This window comes from Carya illinoinensis, chromosome 13, assembly GCF_018687715.1.
Source record: "Carya illinoinensis cultivar Pawnee chromosome 13, C.illinoinensisPawnee_v1, whole genome shotgun sequence".
Classification (NCBI taxonomy): domain Eukaryota; kingdom Viridiplantae; phylum Streptophyta; class Magnoliopsida; order Fagales; family Juglandaceae; genus Carya; species Carya illinoinensis.
Genome location: NC_056764.1, coordinates 1,136,616 through 1,156,822, shown reverse-complemented (window position 1 = coordinate 1,156,822; position 20,207 = coordinate 1,136,616). Strand labels below are relative to the sequence as shown.

At 37.5% G+C, this 20,207-nt stretch overlaps 3 protein-coding genes and 1 pseudogene across 3 annotated transcripts; 2 read left to right on the top strand and 2 right to left on the bottom strand.

The window, feature by feature from the left end:
- The first annotated feature begins 1,035 nt into the window (after nucleotides 1-1,035).
- Nucleotides 1,036-2,451, top strand: LOC122291528 (proline-rich protein 4-like). The gene is made up of 2 exons (XM_043099293.1): nucleotides 1,036-1,220; nucleotides 1,423-2,451. Exons 1-2 carry the CDS (start codon nucleotides 1,130-1,132, stop codon nucleotides 2,241-2,243), a joined length of 912 nt encoding a protein of 303 aa, XP_042955227.1. The 5' UTR covers nucleotides 1,036-1,129; the 3' UTR covers nucleotides 2,244-2,451.
- A 1,281-nt stretch (nucleotides 2,452-3,732) lies between these two features.
- LOC122292124 (CSC1-like protein At3g54510) lies at nucleotides 3,733-8,637 on the bottom strand. Its single transcript, XM_043100347.1, is given in 8 exon segments — nucleotides 3,733-4,075; nucleotides 4,528-4,582; nucleotides 4,584-4,759; nucleotides 5,543-5,821; nucleotides 6,066-6,345; nucleotides 7,179-7,462; nucleotides 8,341-8,484; nucleotides 8,632-8,637. Coding segments are annotated over 8 exon segments (1,398 nt in total). The 3' UTR covers nucleotides 3,733-3,901.
- An 8,718-nt stretch (nucleotides 8,638-17,355) lies between these two features.
- LOC122291527 (proline-rich protein 4-like) lies at nucleotides 17,356-18,771 on the top strand. Its single transcript, XM_043099292.1, has 2 exons — nucleotides 17,356-17,539; nucleotides 17,739-18,771. Exons 1-2 carry the CDS (start codon nucleotides 17,449-17,451, stop codon nucleotides 18,563-18,565), a joined length of 918 nt encoding a protein of 305 aa, XP_042955226.1. The 5' UTR covers nucleotides 17,356-17,448; the 3' UTR covers nucleotides 18,566-18,771.
- A 757-nt stretch (nucleotides 18,772-19,528) lies between these two features.
- The window catches only part of LOC122292123, a 30,232-nt pseudogene continuing 29,553 nt past the window's right edge, over nucleotides 19,529-20,207 (bottom strand).

The window sequence follows — 20,207 nt, the reverse complement described above, 5'->3', positions numbered from 1 at the left end:
TAGTGTTATACATTAAATTATAAATTTATTTTTATGGTAAAGTAGATCTAATGGATCACATGAAATAACATCACTTTGTAAGTTTACTTTTGTATAACCTCTTTGTATTTGTAGCACTTCTCTTTAAATAAAATGAAAATCGTTATTAAAAAATAATATTTTTTATGTAGATCTTAAATTTATTTATTTTTTCAAAATGAGTATATGAAAAATGCATTCTTCAAAATTGAACTATTAAAATCATTGGCATAAGGAAATATGTATTTTATATCTTTTATGACATTCAAAATTGTGAATTTGCTCTATATATAAGAGGTATACATATATGTTCGTCATTTTGTTTTCTTATTTTATTTATTATATATATATGTATATATCTTTTTTAAAAATTTATTCATCATTTATTTTTTTATCATTTTATAATTCGGTGTTAGATGATAAGTTTAATAATTTAATAATATATCATGAAATGATAAAAAGATAATAAGTAGCATCCTTTTTTTGGTGAGCTCTTGTTATAACCAGAATTTGTGGCATATAGTACAACATTTATAGGATGGAGTCCTAACCAACCGACTCCATCCAATCAGTAAGTGCCCTACTCTTATTTGTTAGTTAATTTCAAAACGTCATCTCCTCTGCAATACTTGGGTATGTTTATTATCCTTACAGTTATCATTGTATGCTGTGAGTATATTCTGTTTATCCTTGTGCAGTCTGTTCTTTTTTGTGTCACCTGCATTTGATTCTACTGCATTAAATGATGGGTTCTACGTGCTGTATGGAGAAATCATCGTCCATTCTTACTGTATGGAGACCAGATACGGTGTGAAAATTGAAAGCCGCAAAAGTACAACGAAAACTGGGAAACGGTTGGGGGAGCTCATCAATGATGACAGTGGCGTCTGAGCGGCAAAACCGGTGGGCAGGTTACTACTTTTCATCCCCAAACTTATATACTATAAAAGCCGCTAATTAGTGCAGCGTAAGTGCACCGCTTAAACAGTTTCACCATGCTCACAATATAAGAGAGAGACCTCTGCAACTCAATGAAACCCAGATCACCTTGAAGCAGATTGCAAATTAACTTTTGCAGGTTAAACCCAAAAAGCCATAATCAGGATTCACTATGAGGACGAAATCCCCATGGCCGGGGGCTCTTCTGGCCTTCTGGGTGTGCTTGTTTGCTTTGAGCTACCATGTCCAGGCCACTTCAACAGGTACGTACCTTCTTCTTTCTGTAACACATGCGTCAAGGACAGCTTGATCAGCTATTATTTAAGTTGCTTAATTCCTTTTGTTGCTTTGACTTAATTTGCAGATGCTAAGATGCTCAGTTGTCAAGTGCATTATGGTTTAATATTGACATCATCTGCTTTTATAATCCTTGCATTTGATGATCATGTGCATTTGTTTGTGCAGAACTCGGTGTAAACAGTGATGGAACGCCTCAGAATGTAGAACACAAAGTGGCTGCAGATGATCTCCACCAAGAAGAAGAGAAATTCAAGAAACCTTTTCTACCACATCCACCAATTTATAAGAAACCATTCCCACCATTTAAGAAACCGTTTTTTAAGAAGTTACATCCACACCCACTTCCAACTTTCAAAAAGCCTCTTCCACCAAAATTTCCATTTGTCAAGAAACCATTCATTCTGCCACCACCAATTCATGGTTTCAAGAAACCACTTCCGCCACCAATTCCATTTTTTAAGAAACCACTTCCACCAAAAATTCCAATTTTTAAGAAGCCATTGCCACCACCAATTCCAATTTTCAAGAAGCCGTTTCCTCCAAAAATTCCAATTATTAAGAAACCACTTCCTCCGCCAATTCCAATTCTCAAGAAGCCATTGCCGCCACCAATTCCAGTTTTCAAGAAGCCACTTCCTCCGAAAATTCCAATCTTCAAGAAGCCACTCCCACCACCAATACCCATTTTCAAGAAGCCGCTTCCTCCGAAAATCCCAATATTTAAGAAACCACTTCCACCGCCTATTCCAGTGTTTAAGAAACCATTACTTCCACCATTTCCGGTCATCAAGAAACCACTTCCACCACCAATTCCGATATTTAAGAAACCTTTTTTCAAGAAGCCTTTGCCTCCAATTCCAGTTTCACTTCCTCATCATGTACCCATTTTCAAGAAGCCTCTTCCCCATCCATTTCCAATCCCCAAGAAGCCACTCCCACCCCCTTTTCCAATTCACAAACCAATCTTCAAGAAACCCATTCCTTAGAATAATTATTGATCTGGTATCAGCAGTGTAGCTCTACTGTAATAAAGTGAAGACAATGAAGAAAGGGAAGAGTGATGAATGATTGTTAATGATTTATGTTCATGATCATGTTATGATCCATTGATCCTGGTGGAAGTTGTAACTATTTAAACAAACTAAAAAGCGTCAATTATGACGACCAAAATAGCCAAGACTTTCATTTATTTTATTTTATTTTGCAATTAATCATTATTGACACTCGCTGGGCCATAAACTTTCCCCATCACTCAGATTTTCTGACTTAGAGGTAAGCAGAAAATTTTCATGGGAGTTATTGATCTAACGTACGTTTTTGGATGTTATCAACTCCAAAGCAGAAATCATAGATCTAACTAATACTTTTGCATCGACCACAATGGATGTGGGATCGCTTTAATCATTCGTGGAAGTCCAATGCATGTTATATCTACGAAGAAATCTTCTTTGTGATGAAGCATTTCTCTTCTTTTTCTCATTCTTAACGCTAACAAGGACTTGCATGCGCTAAAATTAACTGGCAAACGGCCCTACAGATATTCTACTTAGCTTTCTTCCCCAGAACCTTTTTTCTTTGAAAAATTGGTGTGTGTGTGTGTATATATATATATATATATATATATGAGTAAGGGGCTCATGCATCGTAGGTACATAAGGGCAACTTCTCTCTTTCTGTGTCTTCAAGTTCCCACGGCGCGCTTAATATGCGTGCATAATGCGAGGCGGAAAAAGTTGAATTTTATTTTGTATCCTTTTTTCACTTCTCATTGCTTTCCTGATGAAAAATTCTCTATCATCATTCTCAAACCATATTATATATTTTTTTTCTCTCTTATTAAATATGTAATATATAGATAATGATTAGAAAAATACAATTAGTTTAAAAACAATAAAATAAAAAAATTTAAAAAATAAAAATAAGTGTATTTTGTAATTTATATAGATGATGAATAGGAAAACTCTTCATGCAATATCTTGATATTTGAAAAGAGTATGAATAAATAAATGTAAGAATAATGCTAGTATACATTCTCATCTTTAATGCTTATTTTTTTTAATTTTATTTTTACTTTTTAATTAAGGAAATGATTATTAATGTATTGATTTTTTTTTTATTTCTTAAAAATGTTTAAAGAAGTTAAAAAAAAATGTAAAAAATAAAAAAAATAAAAAAATAAAAGAAAAATTTGCCTAAGGTGCAGTAGTCAATCATGCATGCAGCTTTATATGACCGTACGTGTTATATATGATCATGACCCGTTCTTTTTTGTTTTTCTCTCTCAAAATTATTGAAAGATTCCGTGCATTGGGCCAAAGGACCACCTCTCCGGTAACTAGTTCAACTCTTCCTCTCAACCATTTGATGGGGCCTCTAGCTTTCAAAAAAGAAAAACAAATATTATCAAGTACCTTCTCATCATGTATGACTTAGAAGGATATTATATAAATTGTAATTAATGTAGTAATCTCTAGCTTATTGTGATCATATAAACTATTTAATATTCAATTGGTCTCGATAACAGAGAATTAAGGATCCTGGACAAAATTGTTGATGACGAAATGATTCAACATCTTATGTCAAAAGAGTGCGTAGTTAATTGTTCGAGTAGTACTTCAGGAGAATGGAGACGGAAATAAACAAGCTAGAACGACTCAGATGGCAATGAAGAAACTAATGGTTGTGTCGAGCTCGATTCTGATTCCAGCTGGAAGTTTACAGGCTGCAAACATGGGGAACAATATGCATTAATCGCATCCTCGTAGTTAACTTCCATCTGCCCGCTCTTCACATCAAGCTCATCGTTTTCTACGGCATTCTGATAAAAAGCAAATCCATATAATCATCAGGTTATAGCTGGAATATAACGAATAGACAATGACACACACGCAGTACTATGCAACCATTTCATGCTAATGGACCAAGGTACATCTCCTTCAGGCTCTCGCTCCTATATATGGGACCAACCCACCAAGGAAATGGAATCATAGGAAGTCATTAAAATAACTAAAATACGCTAAGGCCATCCCGAAAGAAGAGCTGGAGCAAGTATAGAACCATCCAGAAACAACAGTTTTTAATTTGAGATGCATCTAAAGTCTAGAAGTCCAGCTTTTATCCAACCACAGAGATAACACAAAGGTGATTAAGAAGTTGCTCATTACAAGACTAGACAAATCTTGTTACATAAGAGCGACAATAAAAGCATAGTGTTACAAGAAACGACTAGAAACACTAAAGGCTTCTCAACCAGCCCTATAAGTAATATACCTGGACAGGGTAGTGGTGGAATGTGGGAAGAAATCGTTTCTTGCAGTACTCATTACATCAGGGTGAACAAGAGAAGTGGAATTGTTGATATGGAAGGAGCTGGCTTTGAATTCAGTCCAAAAAGACCAATCATAGTAATTTGCATAAGAATGATCGCAATGACAATATAGAGATGAATGTATGGCCAGTATTGTCCACATGTCTCATACACAGTTTCATATACATCTTCAATCTGCAGAAATAGTCATTATAATCCTTGAAATTGATAATGTAAGGAAATAAACTTGTTAAAATGGAACCATTATTGAATTTATAAGTATATATCAATCCTTGCAATGACAGGAGTAGATGATACGGGTTCCATATGAATGGAAGTGTGGGAATGGTTTTGACTCAACTCAGGACAATGTTTGATACATAGTAAAGAGCTATACATAGTAAAGGATGACAATTATCTGTACAGAATGCTGAACAAGAAATAAGATATATTTTACATCCGCAATATAATGGTAACTTGGTTCACAGGGATCTTTGTTTTTTCAGCAAAAAAGAGAGAAATGGAGGAGGAGAAAAATGGGCAGAGTGGCACCTGAAAATTAAAAGGCGAGAGTTGCCATAGTCACTGAAATGGCATCCCAACACTAATGCTTTCTAGAGTAATAAATATTTGATCGTAAAAAACTGCAGAATAAAACTAAAGTAATGGATAATGCCTTTTTAGGTGAACAAACTTTGTCACAAACAAGAGGCCCATATCATTTAAAAAGAAATAGAAGTTGTACCATGACTAAGCAAGTTTCAGACGAATAGTGAAAAAATAACATATAAAAGTCAACAAAAGCTTTCCTCTTCCTTTTTCTTTCCCCATTTTATGTTTGCTTAGGTTCTAATGACGATCACCTTGACATCGTTTAAGTAATAACACAGCTTGATAGGGAAAGAGTAGTCCATGGAAGCATCCAATTACATGTAAACAGATACACTTGGTTGATAAGAGTCGGGTGAGAAATTCAACCTGGTTGACGTAAACAACATATCCTAGAGAGAAGTAGCCAATAAGAAATGGGAGCAGCAATGGTGCCACAACTGCATATACTGTACCAATCAGTACTGACAACGAGACCATAGGAATAATCCTAAAGTAGGGTAGCAAATAAAGACAAGGATTTTTCTTCTTCCTACGGCCAAATGTTTTCGATTTTATAACATCCCAAAAGAGTAAGCCAGGCTGAAGAATCTCCAAAGAAAACCTTGAAAGCCCATCTGTTAAGATGTATGCCATGAAGAAATTTGCCTGAAACACAATATATTAGCTGTAAAACGGGTATAAGAAAAAATCTATTGCAAACTTAAAACTGCTGAATAGTTGGAAATAACTTTCCAGAGCTTCCAATCTTATACACAATTTCTTTTGAATGTAAAGAAAATTATCATTTTAATGATGCCCCTTCTATAAAAGCTTTTGAAAAAGAAATTTATGTAATAATATAAAGAATATTAAAAAGAGCCAGCAATATGAATAAACGTTAACAGCTTACTTGAGCAGAGACAGCACTAGCCAGATGACTAGGAAAATCCTTGGGGTGAGTAAAAGATTCTCCGATTTCATCTAGTAAGGACCCTGACAACATGCTCAAAAAGAAAACATTTCCCACAAGAAAATAGAAAACCATGTTGCAAGCTTTAATCTCTTCTTTGCTCTTTGAAATACAACCTGATGCTTTAGCCATCCCAAGCATTGCAAAGGGGACAATGTATATAAAACCTTTGAGAATGACACTAGAAAGATACCCTGTGAAGATAGAGCTTAAGCCTGGTCTGTTGATAATTAATGCATCAGAGGAGGATATTTATCCGATTTCAAAGTCAGCAAACATCATTATATCACACACAGAAATGAAAGTTTCATTATATCACACACATCATTATATCCTTGCATGTTTATTCTATTTTAAATTTTCTTCAAAATCTAGTGTATGCAGTCAAATACAAAAAGAAAGAATAGGATGATGAAAAAGAAGGTTGGCAATTGAAAGTGGAATAGCAATAGGATATGCAAGGACAAGAAGTTCAAGAGTTCAAAAGATCAGGGATTCAAAAGTTTGGATGAATAGGGAAACTCTTAAGAAACTAATTTTCAGTAATTCAATGGACAGAGAGGGGTTGGGCATGTGCATGTGTTGTGGCTATGAGAAAGTTTATACACCAGCTCATCTTAAGTGTGACATAAATTTTAAAATGCCAATGAAATCAAAGTGCTCCAAAGATAATAACGTAAAAAGGAACAAAATATTTTAAAAATGAAACGAAAAGGCTCAATCTAGTTCCCAGTGGATCTCTTATGTGTATCAAGCAACAGGGACAAACACCCTAATTTTACATCATGCATGCATCAACTCCTAGTTCACAAAGATTTATCGACTGTACTAATTTTAGGTTCTTAAATTTTATGATGTCGTCATGCCCATAGTGAAGTTTGGAAAATTTTCATTAAAGTACCGAGTTAGTTGTAGACGAAGGGATTGAGGTGTCAAGTCATAAGCAGAAAAGATTCCACTAACACTACTCATCCCCAGAAGGAATGGAGCAAGAATGGAGCTCTTACATCAACCGTCTCTAACTAGGAGCAGAGCAAGAGCAAAGTTCCTTACATCAACTGTACAGCCATAGCTGGAGGAAACCATTTCTTTAGTTTCTCAAATCTGGCAATTCCTTGAACAGCAGTGACTGGGATAGCAAAGAAAATCGTAAGAAGTGATGCTGCAAGAACAACCCCGATTTTGTAAAGCCACAATATTCTATAGGAAATCACCAAATTTCTCCAGGATACATCCCTAGAAGTGATCCATAGAAGTGGATGCGGGTGCTGCTGAGATTGGGCAGCTAGTGCAGCACCCCACCGAGACTTGAATATAACGAAGGCAACAGGTAACTCCTACAAAAATGGAAGAACTAAGTGTTGTGCCTCCGGCCTGTCCAAAAATCACACAAGATGATAGAGAAACAATATTTAAGTGGTTCGGCAACTTGCCTACGTCCACTGAAGCGGAAATTCAATATTTTCAATATGTTTGTATAAAATTACAAACACTCATGAACAATCTCTCTATCTCTCAAATGGCACACCGTTCTGAGTTTTCCCAGAATCCAAATTTCGCCCTCAACCCTCTGCCCGATCTCTCACCTTAGTGAGGATGATTTTCATCTTCAGAATTCATCTCCTTTTATAGGAGAACCATGGGGGACAAGACACATGCAATTTTCAAGTCTTCTTTCGGTGCAGCTTGATCAAGAGCTCTCTTGGTCAATATTTGCTGTAGAATTACGGTAGAGTGGGTGGTTGGGTGGGTAGGTAGCTGCACATGCAAATTTCATTTCACACTTGGGGGGTTTTCCAACACTAAGGACATGTAAATTTATGTATCTTCAAAAAATCCAAAAATGCAAATTATCCCAGAGTTGTCTCAGTTTGCATCCAGGACCTCGTAACAGTATGTATGGAATTTGCCACATGAACGTTTACAACATAGATATAACGAGAGGTCCTTCAATAGCTATGGTGCCGCTGATTTGATCAGTTTATTCAAATAGACAACTCGTGATGGATTGGTTTAGCCTATTCACTCTCCTGTTACTGACTCTAAGAAAGGCTCTTCAGGCTACATGAAACCCACCCTATAGCTGCACAATTACCTAAGTAAAACCTTTGTTTCCCAAGTCTATCGTATACCTCTATCAAGCTCAAGCTCCCCTACATGCTTTACTCAAGTGACTCGAATATACATAAATGCATGCGTAGCAAAGAGAGAACACCTTGTGTCCAACCAGGGGTTCTCCCAACTTCCCACTAGGCCAATTGAGAATGTCGTGAAAGAAAGATATATCAAGACTCCTACCTAGTGATTTTGTGCTTACCAAGGAATCCACAAGTACCAAACATAGCCAAACCTTAAGATCCTGGACAACGAATTTAATGATAGCAGATGTAGAAGATGATTTTTTTACAAGTTGCTGTTGAATCAACCCAAGTATGAAGGGCTGCACATGCACCGTTTGGTGCTTTGGTTTATTAGGCACCGTTCTTGCTTTTGTATTGTTAGGCACCTCCATTTCTTCCGTAAATCCCTCCACCGAAATTGTAATTTGTAGGCTGCTCTCTCCTATAAATAGGAGAGAGCTCAGTTGCAGAAACTTTATCCTCACTGCGGTGAGAGATCAAAGGCAGTGGGAGAAGAGAAAGAAAGAGGGACGTGAGGGAAATATGAGAATTTGTAGATTTTGTAAATCTTGTACAAATTCTATAAAAGAGGCTCCAGTGGATGTAGGCAAGTTGCCGAACCACTTTAAAATTGTTTTGTGTGACTTTCGGACAGGCTAGAGGCACAACAAATGGTATCAGAGCTCTGGTTCGAGCTGTCTGAAAATTCAAGTTGCTCAAAATCAATTTTTGACAACTCCAGGATGTTCCTTGCGTCGAGACGAATCTGTTGCCGCAAACGGAATCGAAAACGGAAGTCGGAGGAGCCTACACGCGCCCCTAGAAGATCGGCGCGTGCATCTGCTGCAATCCACGCGCCCCCACGCGCATCGGAGGTTGAAGACGACTGGACCTCACGCGCCACACGCCCCCACGCGCTCCAGAGGAAGAAGACGTGTGAAAGACACGCCCCCACGCGCCCTACAGAGGTTCAGCGCGTGAAAAACACGCGCCTCACGCGTCCCCCACGCGCACACTGCACTGCAGCGCGTGTATTCCACGCGCCACGCGCCCCCAGACGCCCTACACCGGCGCGTGCATCCCACGCGCCAGACAGATCTGAACCGTCTGATTTTCAGATCTTTGTTGGGCTAGATCTAGGCCATTCGGAGTCCGATTTCAACGATCAAATAGTGGTTTCTAACTATTTGGATCATTCCGGACTCATCCGTACGGTGGGTGTAACAGCCCGCTAGAAATTCAATTGTGAAATTTCTATTAACTTTAGGAACCTCGTGAAAACTCCATAAGTTTTCACAAATCCATTAATCGTATAGGTTTTTGTCTAACTACATAGTTAGTGTTATTATTTACTATGGTATCAGAAATGTGTTTTTGATTATTGGAGATAGTTAGAAGTGTCAAAATGTATTATGGTTTGTGCCATTAGACTCGGAGGGCTATTTAAAGTCTTATGGCGCAATAACATTTTTTCATATTTTCGGACAAAACGTCTGTTCAAAAACTGTAGATATTATTGGATAAAAAGAAATATCTTGAGGTAATTTTCATGAATATTATTGGGTAAAAATATTTTGAGTTGATTTTTATAGATATTATTAGATAAAAATATCTTAAGTTGATTTTTTGTAGATACTATTGAATAGAATATTATGAGATAATCTTTTATAGATATTTTGGGTAGGAGAAAACTACACTCAACTCTCAACTCCAGCCTCATCTCTTCCATATCTCATCCATAATTATCTCCAGCCACCTCTCCCCACGAAATTATCTTCATTTACACTTTCCATTGAAAGAATATCAAACACTCTCTCTCGGACAGCTTTTAGGAGGTATTTTGCACGCCAATTTCGAAGCTGTTGTAAGTGTTTTATCATAAAGTCTCCTTCATATAAGTTGTTCCTTTTTGAGTCTAGTTTACATGGCTATATTATTTGCCCCATTTGAAGATCATTTGGTCAGTAAAATATTGTGTAAACTATAGAAAGGTCATTCTGGGAGATAAACTGGAGAATATGTTATAGTTTGGAGTTTTTGACCAAACTAATGGATAGATATTGGTCAGAAATTTTTATGGAGTATTGTTAACATGTATATATGACTATTGGTTGAGGATTTTTGCATGATTAAAGGTTTTGATGAAAGATGTTCTTAGATTTAGAAACTTAGAAACTGGAATAGGAAAAACAGTTTCTGTTTTGAGAAAGTTTAACTCTTTGGTGGTCTAAACCTATTCTAATGACTTTAATAATTTTATTGGAGGATCCTAAGTATCTTATATACATGTTATATTATTATTTTGAAGATATTTGATGTTAGTTTCAAAGATATGAAATTTTATGTAAAGAGATATTCAAATAAGCCAAAGTGTGGATATTCTTGGCCAAATTTATGTTTTGGTTAATTTCTAACCATGTGATCTTGAATTAGAAGCTTATATATGTTTTATGACATCTTTTTAAACCATGTGATGGTTTGGTTTGAAGATCATATATTTATAAGTCATAGATCAAGAGATTTATCAAAACTAGTTGAGGAAAAAGTTTTTGTTTTTGGACTAAGTGTAAAACCAAAAACTCCAAATGTTATTTTGTGATTTTGGTGAATTTGGTTTGATGATTTAAAGCATGGTTGATGTTAGGATGATATTATGAATATGTTAGAAGTAAGATTTGATTTTTGAAACTCTTGGAGATGTTTTGATTTAAGGTCAAAACTTGTGATTCAAGTGCTTGGATCTTTTTACAAAAAAGTTTGGTGTTGATTATTAGCTTTTTCTAAATGAATGTTTTAAGTATGGTTTTGAACTTAGGATTGGAAGATGTTTGTTGCAAAATTTTGGTTTAAGCATGAGTTTTGAAGTTGGAAGGAATTGCAACAAAAATAAAGGAAAATGGCCTATGGATGTTTCGACCATAGTGTGTTCTTCATAGTTGTGTTTTGTTTTAAATTTTTCTGAGTTGATATTTAAGTTTAGGATAAAATTTACATGATGAATGTAAATTTTAGTAACTTTTGGAATTAGTATGCAAAATCCTTAAGTTATGGGTAAAACGGTCATTTTCCCACATGTAGAGAGTAAAATGAAAATTTTACTATTTAAGTTAGTATTTTCCATATTGCAAATTATTAGTGATTTAGTTCTAACTTGTAGAATCACTAATTACAGTTCCTCGTTATCGCATTTGAAGTTTTATAAGAAACGCGGAGATCGAGGTAAGTTAGCTTTTAACTCACTAGCAGTCTACTGTGTATGTGTGCTAAGTAAAAGAACTACAGTATATGTATATGTGTTATTATATATGTCATGCCATGCCAAGTTAGCATGTAATTGTCTATTATACAGAATTTATTATGTCATCAGTTTTTATCTGTTACATAATATATTCTGTCATGTATTATTGTACGTTACAAGTACGTCATGCTAAGTATGCCATCTATTACATGTATGTCAAGTCATGTAATATTCATTGTTACAAGTATGTCATGTTAAATATGTGGTCTATTATATGTTATGCCATGTTACGAAATGTTTTTATCTCAAGTTGGTCATGTATTTCAAGTTATGTTAAGTCAAGTTTGTGTAGAATACATGGGGCCACAACAACTGTGGAGTATGTATTTACACGTAGAATACATGGGGCCACAACAACTGTAGAGTATGTATTTTTCATGTTAAGTCAAGTTTATGTAGAATACATGGGGCCACAACAACTGTGAAGTATGTATTTAACTGCATTGTGATGTGTAGAATGCATGGGGCCACAACAACTGTGGAGTATGTATTTACACGTAGAATACATGGGGCCACAACAACTGTGGAGTATGTATTTTTCATGTTAAGTCAAGTTTATGTAGAATACATGGGGCCACAACAACTGTGGAGTATGTATTTAACTGCATTGTGATGTGTAGAATGCATGGGGCCACAACAACTGTGGAGTATGTATTTACACGTAGAATACATGGGGCCACAACAACTGTGGAGTATGTATTTTTCATGTTAAGTCAAGTTTGTGTAAAATACATGGGGCCACAACAACTGTGGAGTATGTATTTTTCATGTTAAGTCAAGTTTGTATAAAATACATGGGGCCACAACAACTGTGGAGTATGTATTTACACGTAGAATACATGGGGCCACAACAACTGTGGAGTATGTATTTTTCATGTTAAGTCAAGTTTCAGAACAAGTTCATGATAAGTCAAGTTTCAGATCAAGTTCATGTCAAGTCAAGTTCAGTTCATGTTTCAATTTAAGTTATGTCAATTATGTTATGTTGTATGCCAAGTTATGTTTTAATTACTTATGAATTTGATTATGCATTTATGCTTTTACTGTCATCCATGCATCATTAGCCTGTGTGGAAGTTTTTTGTTAACTTGCTGAGATTTGTAATCAAATCTCACTGTGGTAGTCCCAACTACCATTCCCCCCGAATGGTAGATTTTGTTACAGGACCTGAAGGAGAATCAGGAGCTGACCAACTAGACACAGTTGACTGAGCGACGATGCGACGTCAATGTTAATATAGTAGTTAATGTAAATTACTACTTGTACGATAGAGTTGCATCTCCAGTACTTTTTGGATCATAATCATTTTGGACTAGTGTTATGATCTTAGTTGTTCAATGAGTTTTTATATATCAAGTATGTTTTAAGCATTTGAGATATTTTCAATTTGGTGCATAGTATTGCTAAAGAAATAATTTATCCGCTGCGAATATTGCATAATGTTAGATGCATGTTAGGAACATTGCATCTTATATGTCATGAACGGGGGCAGGTAACCTTGTGTTACATGTCTCGACGCTTCAAATGTCCGTCCAATCCCAAATGGAATTTGGGAGCGTCACAGTGGGAATGTTGAGATTCGCCATCGGTACAGTCGATCTGAACTGTTGAGGTGTTGCAGATCATTTTGGGCTAGATCTACGCCGGTTGGAGTTTAATTGTGATGATCAAATAGTGCTGACAAACTATTTGGATCATTCCGAACTCATCTGTACGGTGGGAATGTGGAGATTCGCCATCGGTACTGTCGATCTGAACTGACGAGGTGTTGCAGATCAGTTGTGGGCTTGATCATAGCCAGTTGGAGTTCCATTGCAATGATCAAATAGTGCTGACAAACTATTTGGATCATTCCGGACTCATCGGTATGGTGGGAATGTTGAGATTCGCCATCGGTACATTTGATCTGAACCGTCCACGTGTTGCAGATCAGTTGTAGGCTTGATCGTAGCCAGTCGGAGTCATGACGGACTCATTTGCTGTGGGCTTGATCGTAGCCAGTTGGAGTCATGACGGACTCATTTGCTGTGGGCTTGATCGTAGCCAGTTGGAGTCGAGATAGACTCAGTTCGTTTGGGCTTAATTTAAGCCAGTTGGGATCGTGAAGTTTGAGGAGCAAATTTCAGATCATTGGACGATGCTGATTAACCTGTTATATCGGCAGGTTTTGGTAGTCATACAACTCATGAAGCATATTGTTATTAAGAAGAGAACCGCATCGGATCTCATTGTGGCTTTCTTTGAAAAGTCAGTTGCAAATAACAAAGTGCAGATGAAGCTTTGGTGTGGCAGTGTGGATACGTACAGTCTAAGGAGGTTCTGTCTAGGAGATTGGAAATTTTAAGTGTGTCCATTGTGACCCTCCAATCTTTCCTGGGAACTGACTTAGTGAGGTACTATTCATTTCTACGGTAAATTCATTAAAGCAATGTCATGAAGAAATAGTTCAATTTCAGAAAAGGCAGAAGGTACTATTGTTGCCCAATAGCATTTGGCGTTGTGGTCAAAAGGTTGGGAGGTGATGAGAATGACTATGAGTAATTCTGCAAAGAAGTCGAAGTTGAAGTTTCTCAATGTAAGAGATCTTATCCTGGATGAGGAGGTGCGCAGAAGAGATTCTGGCAAGATCTCGAGTTGTTGGTCCTGAATGTTGATAGTAAGGACAGAGGCAAGTCAAGATCTGGACAACAGATAACTCGCTAGAAATTGTGGCAAGACAGGCCACAAGAGACTGCTAAAATCAGGAGAAAATTGAGAATGATGCTGTGAATATGGTGACTGAAGAAATACATGGCGTTGCATTTCTTGCAGTGCACAATGTTGTTAAAGACAGCTTGAAGACAGCAGTCATTCAGTAGTGTTTTCTCAAAGGCGTTGAAGGGCAAATCAATCCCTGAAGTCAACAGTGATACTAGCGACTGGTGAAACGGCTAGTACAAGGAGCAGTTTCGGCAAGTGGCTCCAAGTCAGTAAATAGAGATACTGATATTGATGCTAATGTTGTGTCTCTCTCCATGAAAAAAGAGACATGTATATCCTCATGGCATGCCCCGCTAATTCCAGAGTTGTCATGATAGAGGATGTATTAATGTTAGCAGGTCCACAAGTTTACACACAGGCATTGGTTTGGCATTAATGCAGGGTGTGTGGTGGAAATTCATGTCGATGGCTGATGAACTTCCAGGAGAGCCAAACGTGGAAGTTACACCATAGTTTTCAGCAAGGTTATTTTCGACATGGGCCGAAGTGAAATGCTTGGAATTGGTTTATTCTGAGTGGATATGCTTTTATGGTGAAGCATGATAGCGGAAGTTATGAAGATCTTCATTGAGGTGAAGATTGTTGCTATTGTTGCTCAATAGCATTTGGCGTTGGAAGGTCACGAATGATTAATTGGTCTTGGCTCGGGTTAATTGTCGTGTGAATTAGATGAGAAAGTAAAAGGAACCCAGTTTTACTTTTCTAAAGAAATCTCCCTAGACCACGACATGAAGTACAGGTGTGAGAGATGGGAACAAAACGTCAGATGTTCCAGGGATATCTACACCTAAAGAACTGCCAAGACAATCAGACCTCCATGGTGGTTACTACCTTAAAATATATCCTGCTGAATGAAGGTAGTGAACTACGGTATGAAGAAAAATCTTGCAAGAAGGGAGATTATGCAAGTCGGAGACTGCACACAAGATGGGCACATGCGACTGAAGATAGTAGCAGGATGAGGGGTCAGTCACCCGGATCAGAGATGGAGACCTTAGCAACAGGTTCTCTGATATGTGTCAAGGTCTGTGCGAGACCATTGATTCCCAGTGCAGTGGGAGATGTGTTGTCCTATATATAGATGTGTTGATTAAGGGCACTGTACGTGATGAACTAAAGTTATGCATCACTTTAGTTAGTCTTCTAAGTTGAAGACATGAGCTGTAAAATTGTATAAGGGATCATGCTGGAGATAGAGATCGGCATGTTGAGAACCAGTCTCCAAGTTGGAGATTGGTGTGATTGTAGGATTATGGAGCCTGGTTTGAAAGCTGTAAAGGCACCAAGCAGATTGTTCGCTCAGATGAGCCTAGAGCGAAACTCAGTTTGCTCAAGGTGTTCGCTCGGATGTGGCTAGAGCGAAGCAGATTGTTTGCTCGGATGAGCCTAGAGCGAAGCTCAGTTTGCTCAAGGTGTTCGCTCGGATGAGCCTAGAGCGAAGCTCAGTTTACTCAGATTGTTCGCTCGGATGTGGCTAGAGCGAAGCAGATTGTTCGCTCGGATGAGCCTAGAGCGAAGCTCAGTTTGCTCAAGGTGTACATGAGTGCGGACTCATGGACTCGAGCAAAAGAAGAATCCTAGAGAGTTGAGATTGTGCAATTGAGCACTGGTAAATCTCCTCTGAAGAAAATTCCTAGCAAGCTCCGTGGATGTAGACGATGCTAATGCATTTTGAGAAGCATTTGGACATCCATTTGAAGACGTACCTGCAGATGCATTGGAGCGTATTCGATAACAGAAATCTCTCATGTCAAAGAAAGAGGTGCATTCATTTGAAGAATGAATCAGTTTGCAAGCAGTCTAATATGGCATACTTGGGTGGAGGGGGTGATTGTTGAATCAACCCAAGTATGAAGGGCTGCACATGCACCGTTTGGTGCTTTGGTTTATTAGGCACCGTTCTTGCTTTTGTATTGTTAGGCACCTCCATTTCTTCCGTAAATCCCTCCACCGAAATTGTAAGTTGTAGGCTGCTCTCTCCTATAAATAGGAGAGAGCTCAGTTGCAGAAACTTTATCCTCACTGCGGTGAGAGATCAAAGGCAGTGGGAGAAGAGAAAGAAAGAGGGACGTGAGGGAAATATAAGAATTTGTAGATTTTGTAAATCTTGTACAAATTCTATAAAAGAGGCTCTAGTGGACGTAGGCAAGTTGCCGAACCACTTTAAAATTGTTTTGTGTGACTTTCGGACAGGCTAGAGGCACAACAGTTGCAGGTGTAGAAGATGATTAATTTGGATTTCTACTTCACAAAACAAGAAGTACGGTGACTTCTGCTCTACCTAACTAAGCATCTGCTAATCAAGTACCCAAGCATCTAAGCTTAACCAGAGTATCGTGGACAATGATATTTACTGGTAAGGGTTTTAACAGATGCTTAATTTTTATTGCAAGTAAAATGACTCCAGGCAGGACAAAGCTACACATGTTAACCAACTACCAAGACAAGAAGTTCAGAATCCAGGAAAGAGTCGGTGGTCCATGATAGAAAGAATACTGCACCAATGATAAAATGCATCGAGATGGCATGATTCATACATAAAAGTACTGGACCCAGTTTATATATATATATATGGAGAGAGAGAGAGAGAGAGAGAGAGAGAGAGAGAGAGAGAGAGAACAACACTTTTTCGTAGTAGTTTCAATGTAAAGAAGGGCAAACTCAAAATGTCATAGGTTAAAAAGACATTAATGTAAATGCCCATGCCACCCGTGCAGAATTTAATTGTAATTATTGCCACCATCAGAATTACCTTTTGCTTGATTATAATCTCACCCTGTAACTGGCGTATCTTTTCGCAGAATACTTGAAGCTTTCCTGGTGCAAGGATACAGCATATTCTTGGGATGCATCCAAGAGCAAACGTTCTCTCTTATGCTTGTTAGCCGTGGGCCTCTCTTTCAAGTCCTTTATCCTTCTTGCGTCTGAGCGGCAAAACCGGTGGGCAGGTTACTACTTTTCATCCCCAAACTTATATACTATAAAAGCCGCTATTTAGTGCAGCGTAAGTGCACCGCTTAAACAGTTTCACCATGCTCACAATATAAGAGAGAGACCTCTGCAACTCAATGAAACCCAGACCTTGAAGCAGATTGCAAATTAACTTTTGCAGGTTAAACCCAAAAAGCCATAATCAGGATTCACTATGAGGACGAAATCCCCATGGCCGGGGGCTCTTCTGGCCTTCTGGGTGTGCTTGTTTGCTTTGAGCTACCATGTCCAGGCCACTTCAACAGGTACGTACCTTCTTTCTGTAACACATGCGTCAAGGACAGCTTGATCAGCTATTATTTAAGTTGCTTAATTCCTTTTGCTGCTTTGATTTAATTTGCAGATGCTAAGATGCTCAGTTGTCAAGTGCATTATGGTTTAATATTGACATCATCTGCTTTTATAATCCTTGCATATGATGATCATGTGCATTTGTTTGTGCAGAACTCGGTGTAAACAGTGATGGAACGCCTCAGAATGTAGAACACAAAGTGGCTGCAGATGATCTCCACCAAGAAGAAGAGAAATTCAAGAAACCTTTTCTACCACATCCACCAATTTATAAGAAACCATTCCCACCATTTAAGAAACCGTTTTTTAAGAAGTTACATCCACACCCACTTTCAACTTTCAAAAAGCCTCTTCCACCAAAATTTCCATTTGTCAAGAAACCATTCATTCTGCCACCACCAATTCATGGTTTCAAGAAACCACTTCCGCCACCAATTCCATTTTTTAAGAAACCGCTTCCACCAAAAATTCCAATTTTTAAGAAGCCATTGCCACCACCAATTCCAATTTTCAACAAGCCGTTTCCTCCAAAAATTCCAATTATTAAGAAACCACTTCCTCCGCCAATTCCAATTTTCAAGAAGCCATTGCCGCCACCAATTCCAGTTTTCAAGAAGCCACTTCCTCCGAAAATTCCAATCTTTAAAATTAAGAAGCCACTCCCACCACCAATACCCATTTTCAAGAAGCCGCTTCCTCCGAAAATACCAATATATAAGAAACCACTTCCACCGCCTATTCCAGTGTTTAGGAAACCATTACTTCCACCATTTCCTGTCATCAAGAAACCACTTCCACCACCAATTCCGATATTTAAGAAACCTTTTTTCAAGAAGCCTTTGTCTCCAATTCCAGTCTCACTTCCTCCGCATGTACCCATTTTCAAGAAGCCTCTTCCCCATCCATTTCCAATCCCCAAGAAGCCACTCCCAACCCCTTTTCCAATTCACAAACCAATCTTCAAGAAACCCATTCCTTAGAATAATTATTGATCTGGTATCAGCAGTGTAGCTCTACTGTAATAAAGTGAAGACAATGAAGAAAGGGAAGAGTGAATGATTGTTAATGATTTATGTCCATGATCATGTTATGATCCATTGATCCTGGTGGAAGTTGTAACTATTTAAACAAACTAAAAAGCGTCAATTATGACGACCCAAAATAGCCAACACTTTCATTTATTTTATTTTATTTTGCAATTAATCATTACTGACACTCGCTGGGCCATAAACTTTCCCTATCACTCAGATTTTCTGACTTAGAGGTAAGCAGAAAATTTTCATGGGAGTTATTGATCTAACTTACGTTTTTGGATGTTATCAACTCCAAAGCAGAAATCATAGATCTAACTAATACTTTTGCATCGACCACAATGGATGTGGGATCGCTTTAATCATTCGTGGAAGTCCAATGCATGTTATATCTACGAAGAAATCTTCTTTGTGATGAAGCATTTCTTTTCTTTTTCTCATTCTTAACGCTAATAAGGACTTGCATGCGCTAAAATTAACTGGCAAACGGCCCTACAGATATTCTACTTAGCTTTCTTCCCCAGAACCTTTTTTCTTTGAAAAATTTGTGTGTGTATATATATATCTTAAAAATGTTTAAAGAAGTTAAAAAAAAATGTAAAAAATAAAAAGATAAAAGAAAAATTTGCCTAAGGTGCAGTAGTCAATCATGCATGCAGCTTTATATGACCGTACGTGTTATATATGATCATGACCCGTTCTTTTTTGTTTTTCTCTCTCAAAATTATTGAAAGATTCCGTGCATTGGGCCAAAGGACCACCTCTCCGGTAACTAGTTCAACTCTTCCTCTCAACCATTTGATGGGGCCTCTAACTTTCAAAAAAGAAAAACAAATATTATCAAGTACCTTCTCATCATGTATGACTTAGAAGGATATTATATAAATTGTAATTAATGTAGTAATCTCTAGCTTATTGTGATCATATAAACTATTTAATATTCAATTGGTCTCGATAACAGAGAATTAAGGATCCTGGACAAAATTGTTGATGACGAAATGATTCAACATCTTATGTCAAAAGAGTGCGTAGTTAATTGTTCGAGTAGTACTTCAGAAGAATGGAGACGGAAATAAACAAGCTAGAACGACTCAGATGGCAATGAAGAAACTAATGGTTGTGTCGAGCTCGATTCTGATTCCAGCTGGAAGTTTACAGGCTGCAAACATGGGGAACAATATGCATTAATCGCATCCTCGTAGTTAACTTCCATCTGCCCGCTCTTCACATCAAGCTCATCGTTTTCTACGGCATTCTGATAAAAAGCAAATCCATATAATCATCAGGTTATAGCTGGAATATAACGAATAGACAATGACACACGCAGTACTATGCAACCATTTCATGCTAATGGACCAAGGTACATCTCCTTCAGGCTCTCGCTCCTATATATGGGACCAACCGACCAAGGAAATGGAATCATAGGAAATCATTAAAATAACTAAAATACGCTAAGGCCATCCAGAAAGAAGAGCTGGAGCAAGTTTAGAACCATCCAGAAACAGCAGTTTTTAATTTGAGATGCATCTAAAGTCTAGAAGTCCAGCTTTTATCAAACCACAGAGATAACACAAAGGTGATTAAGAAGTTG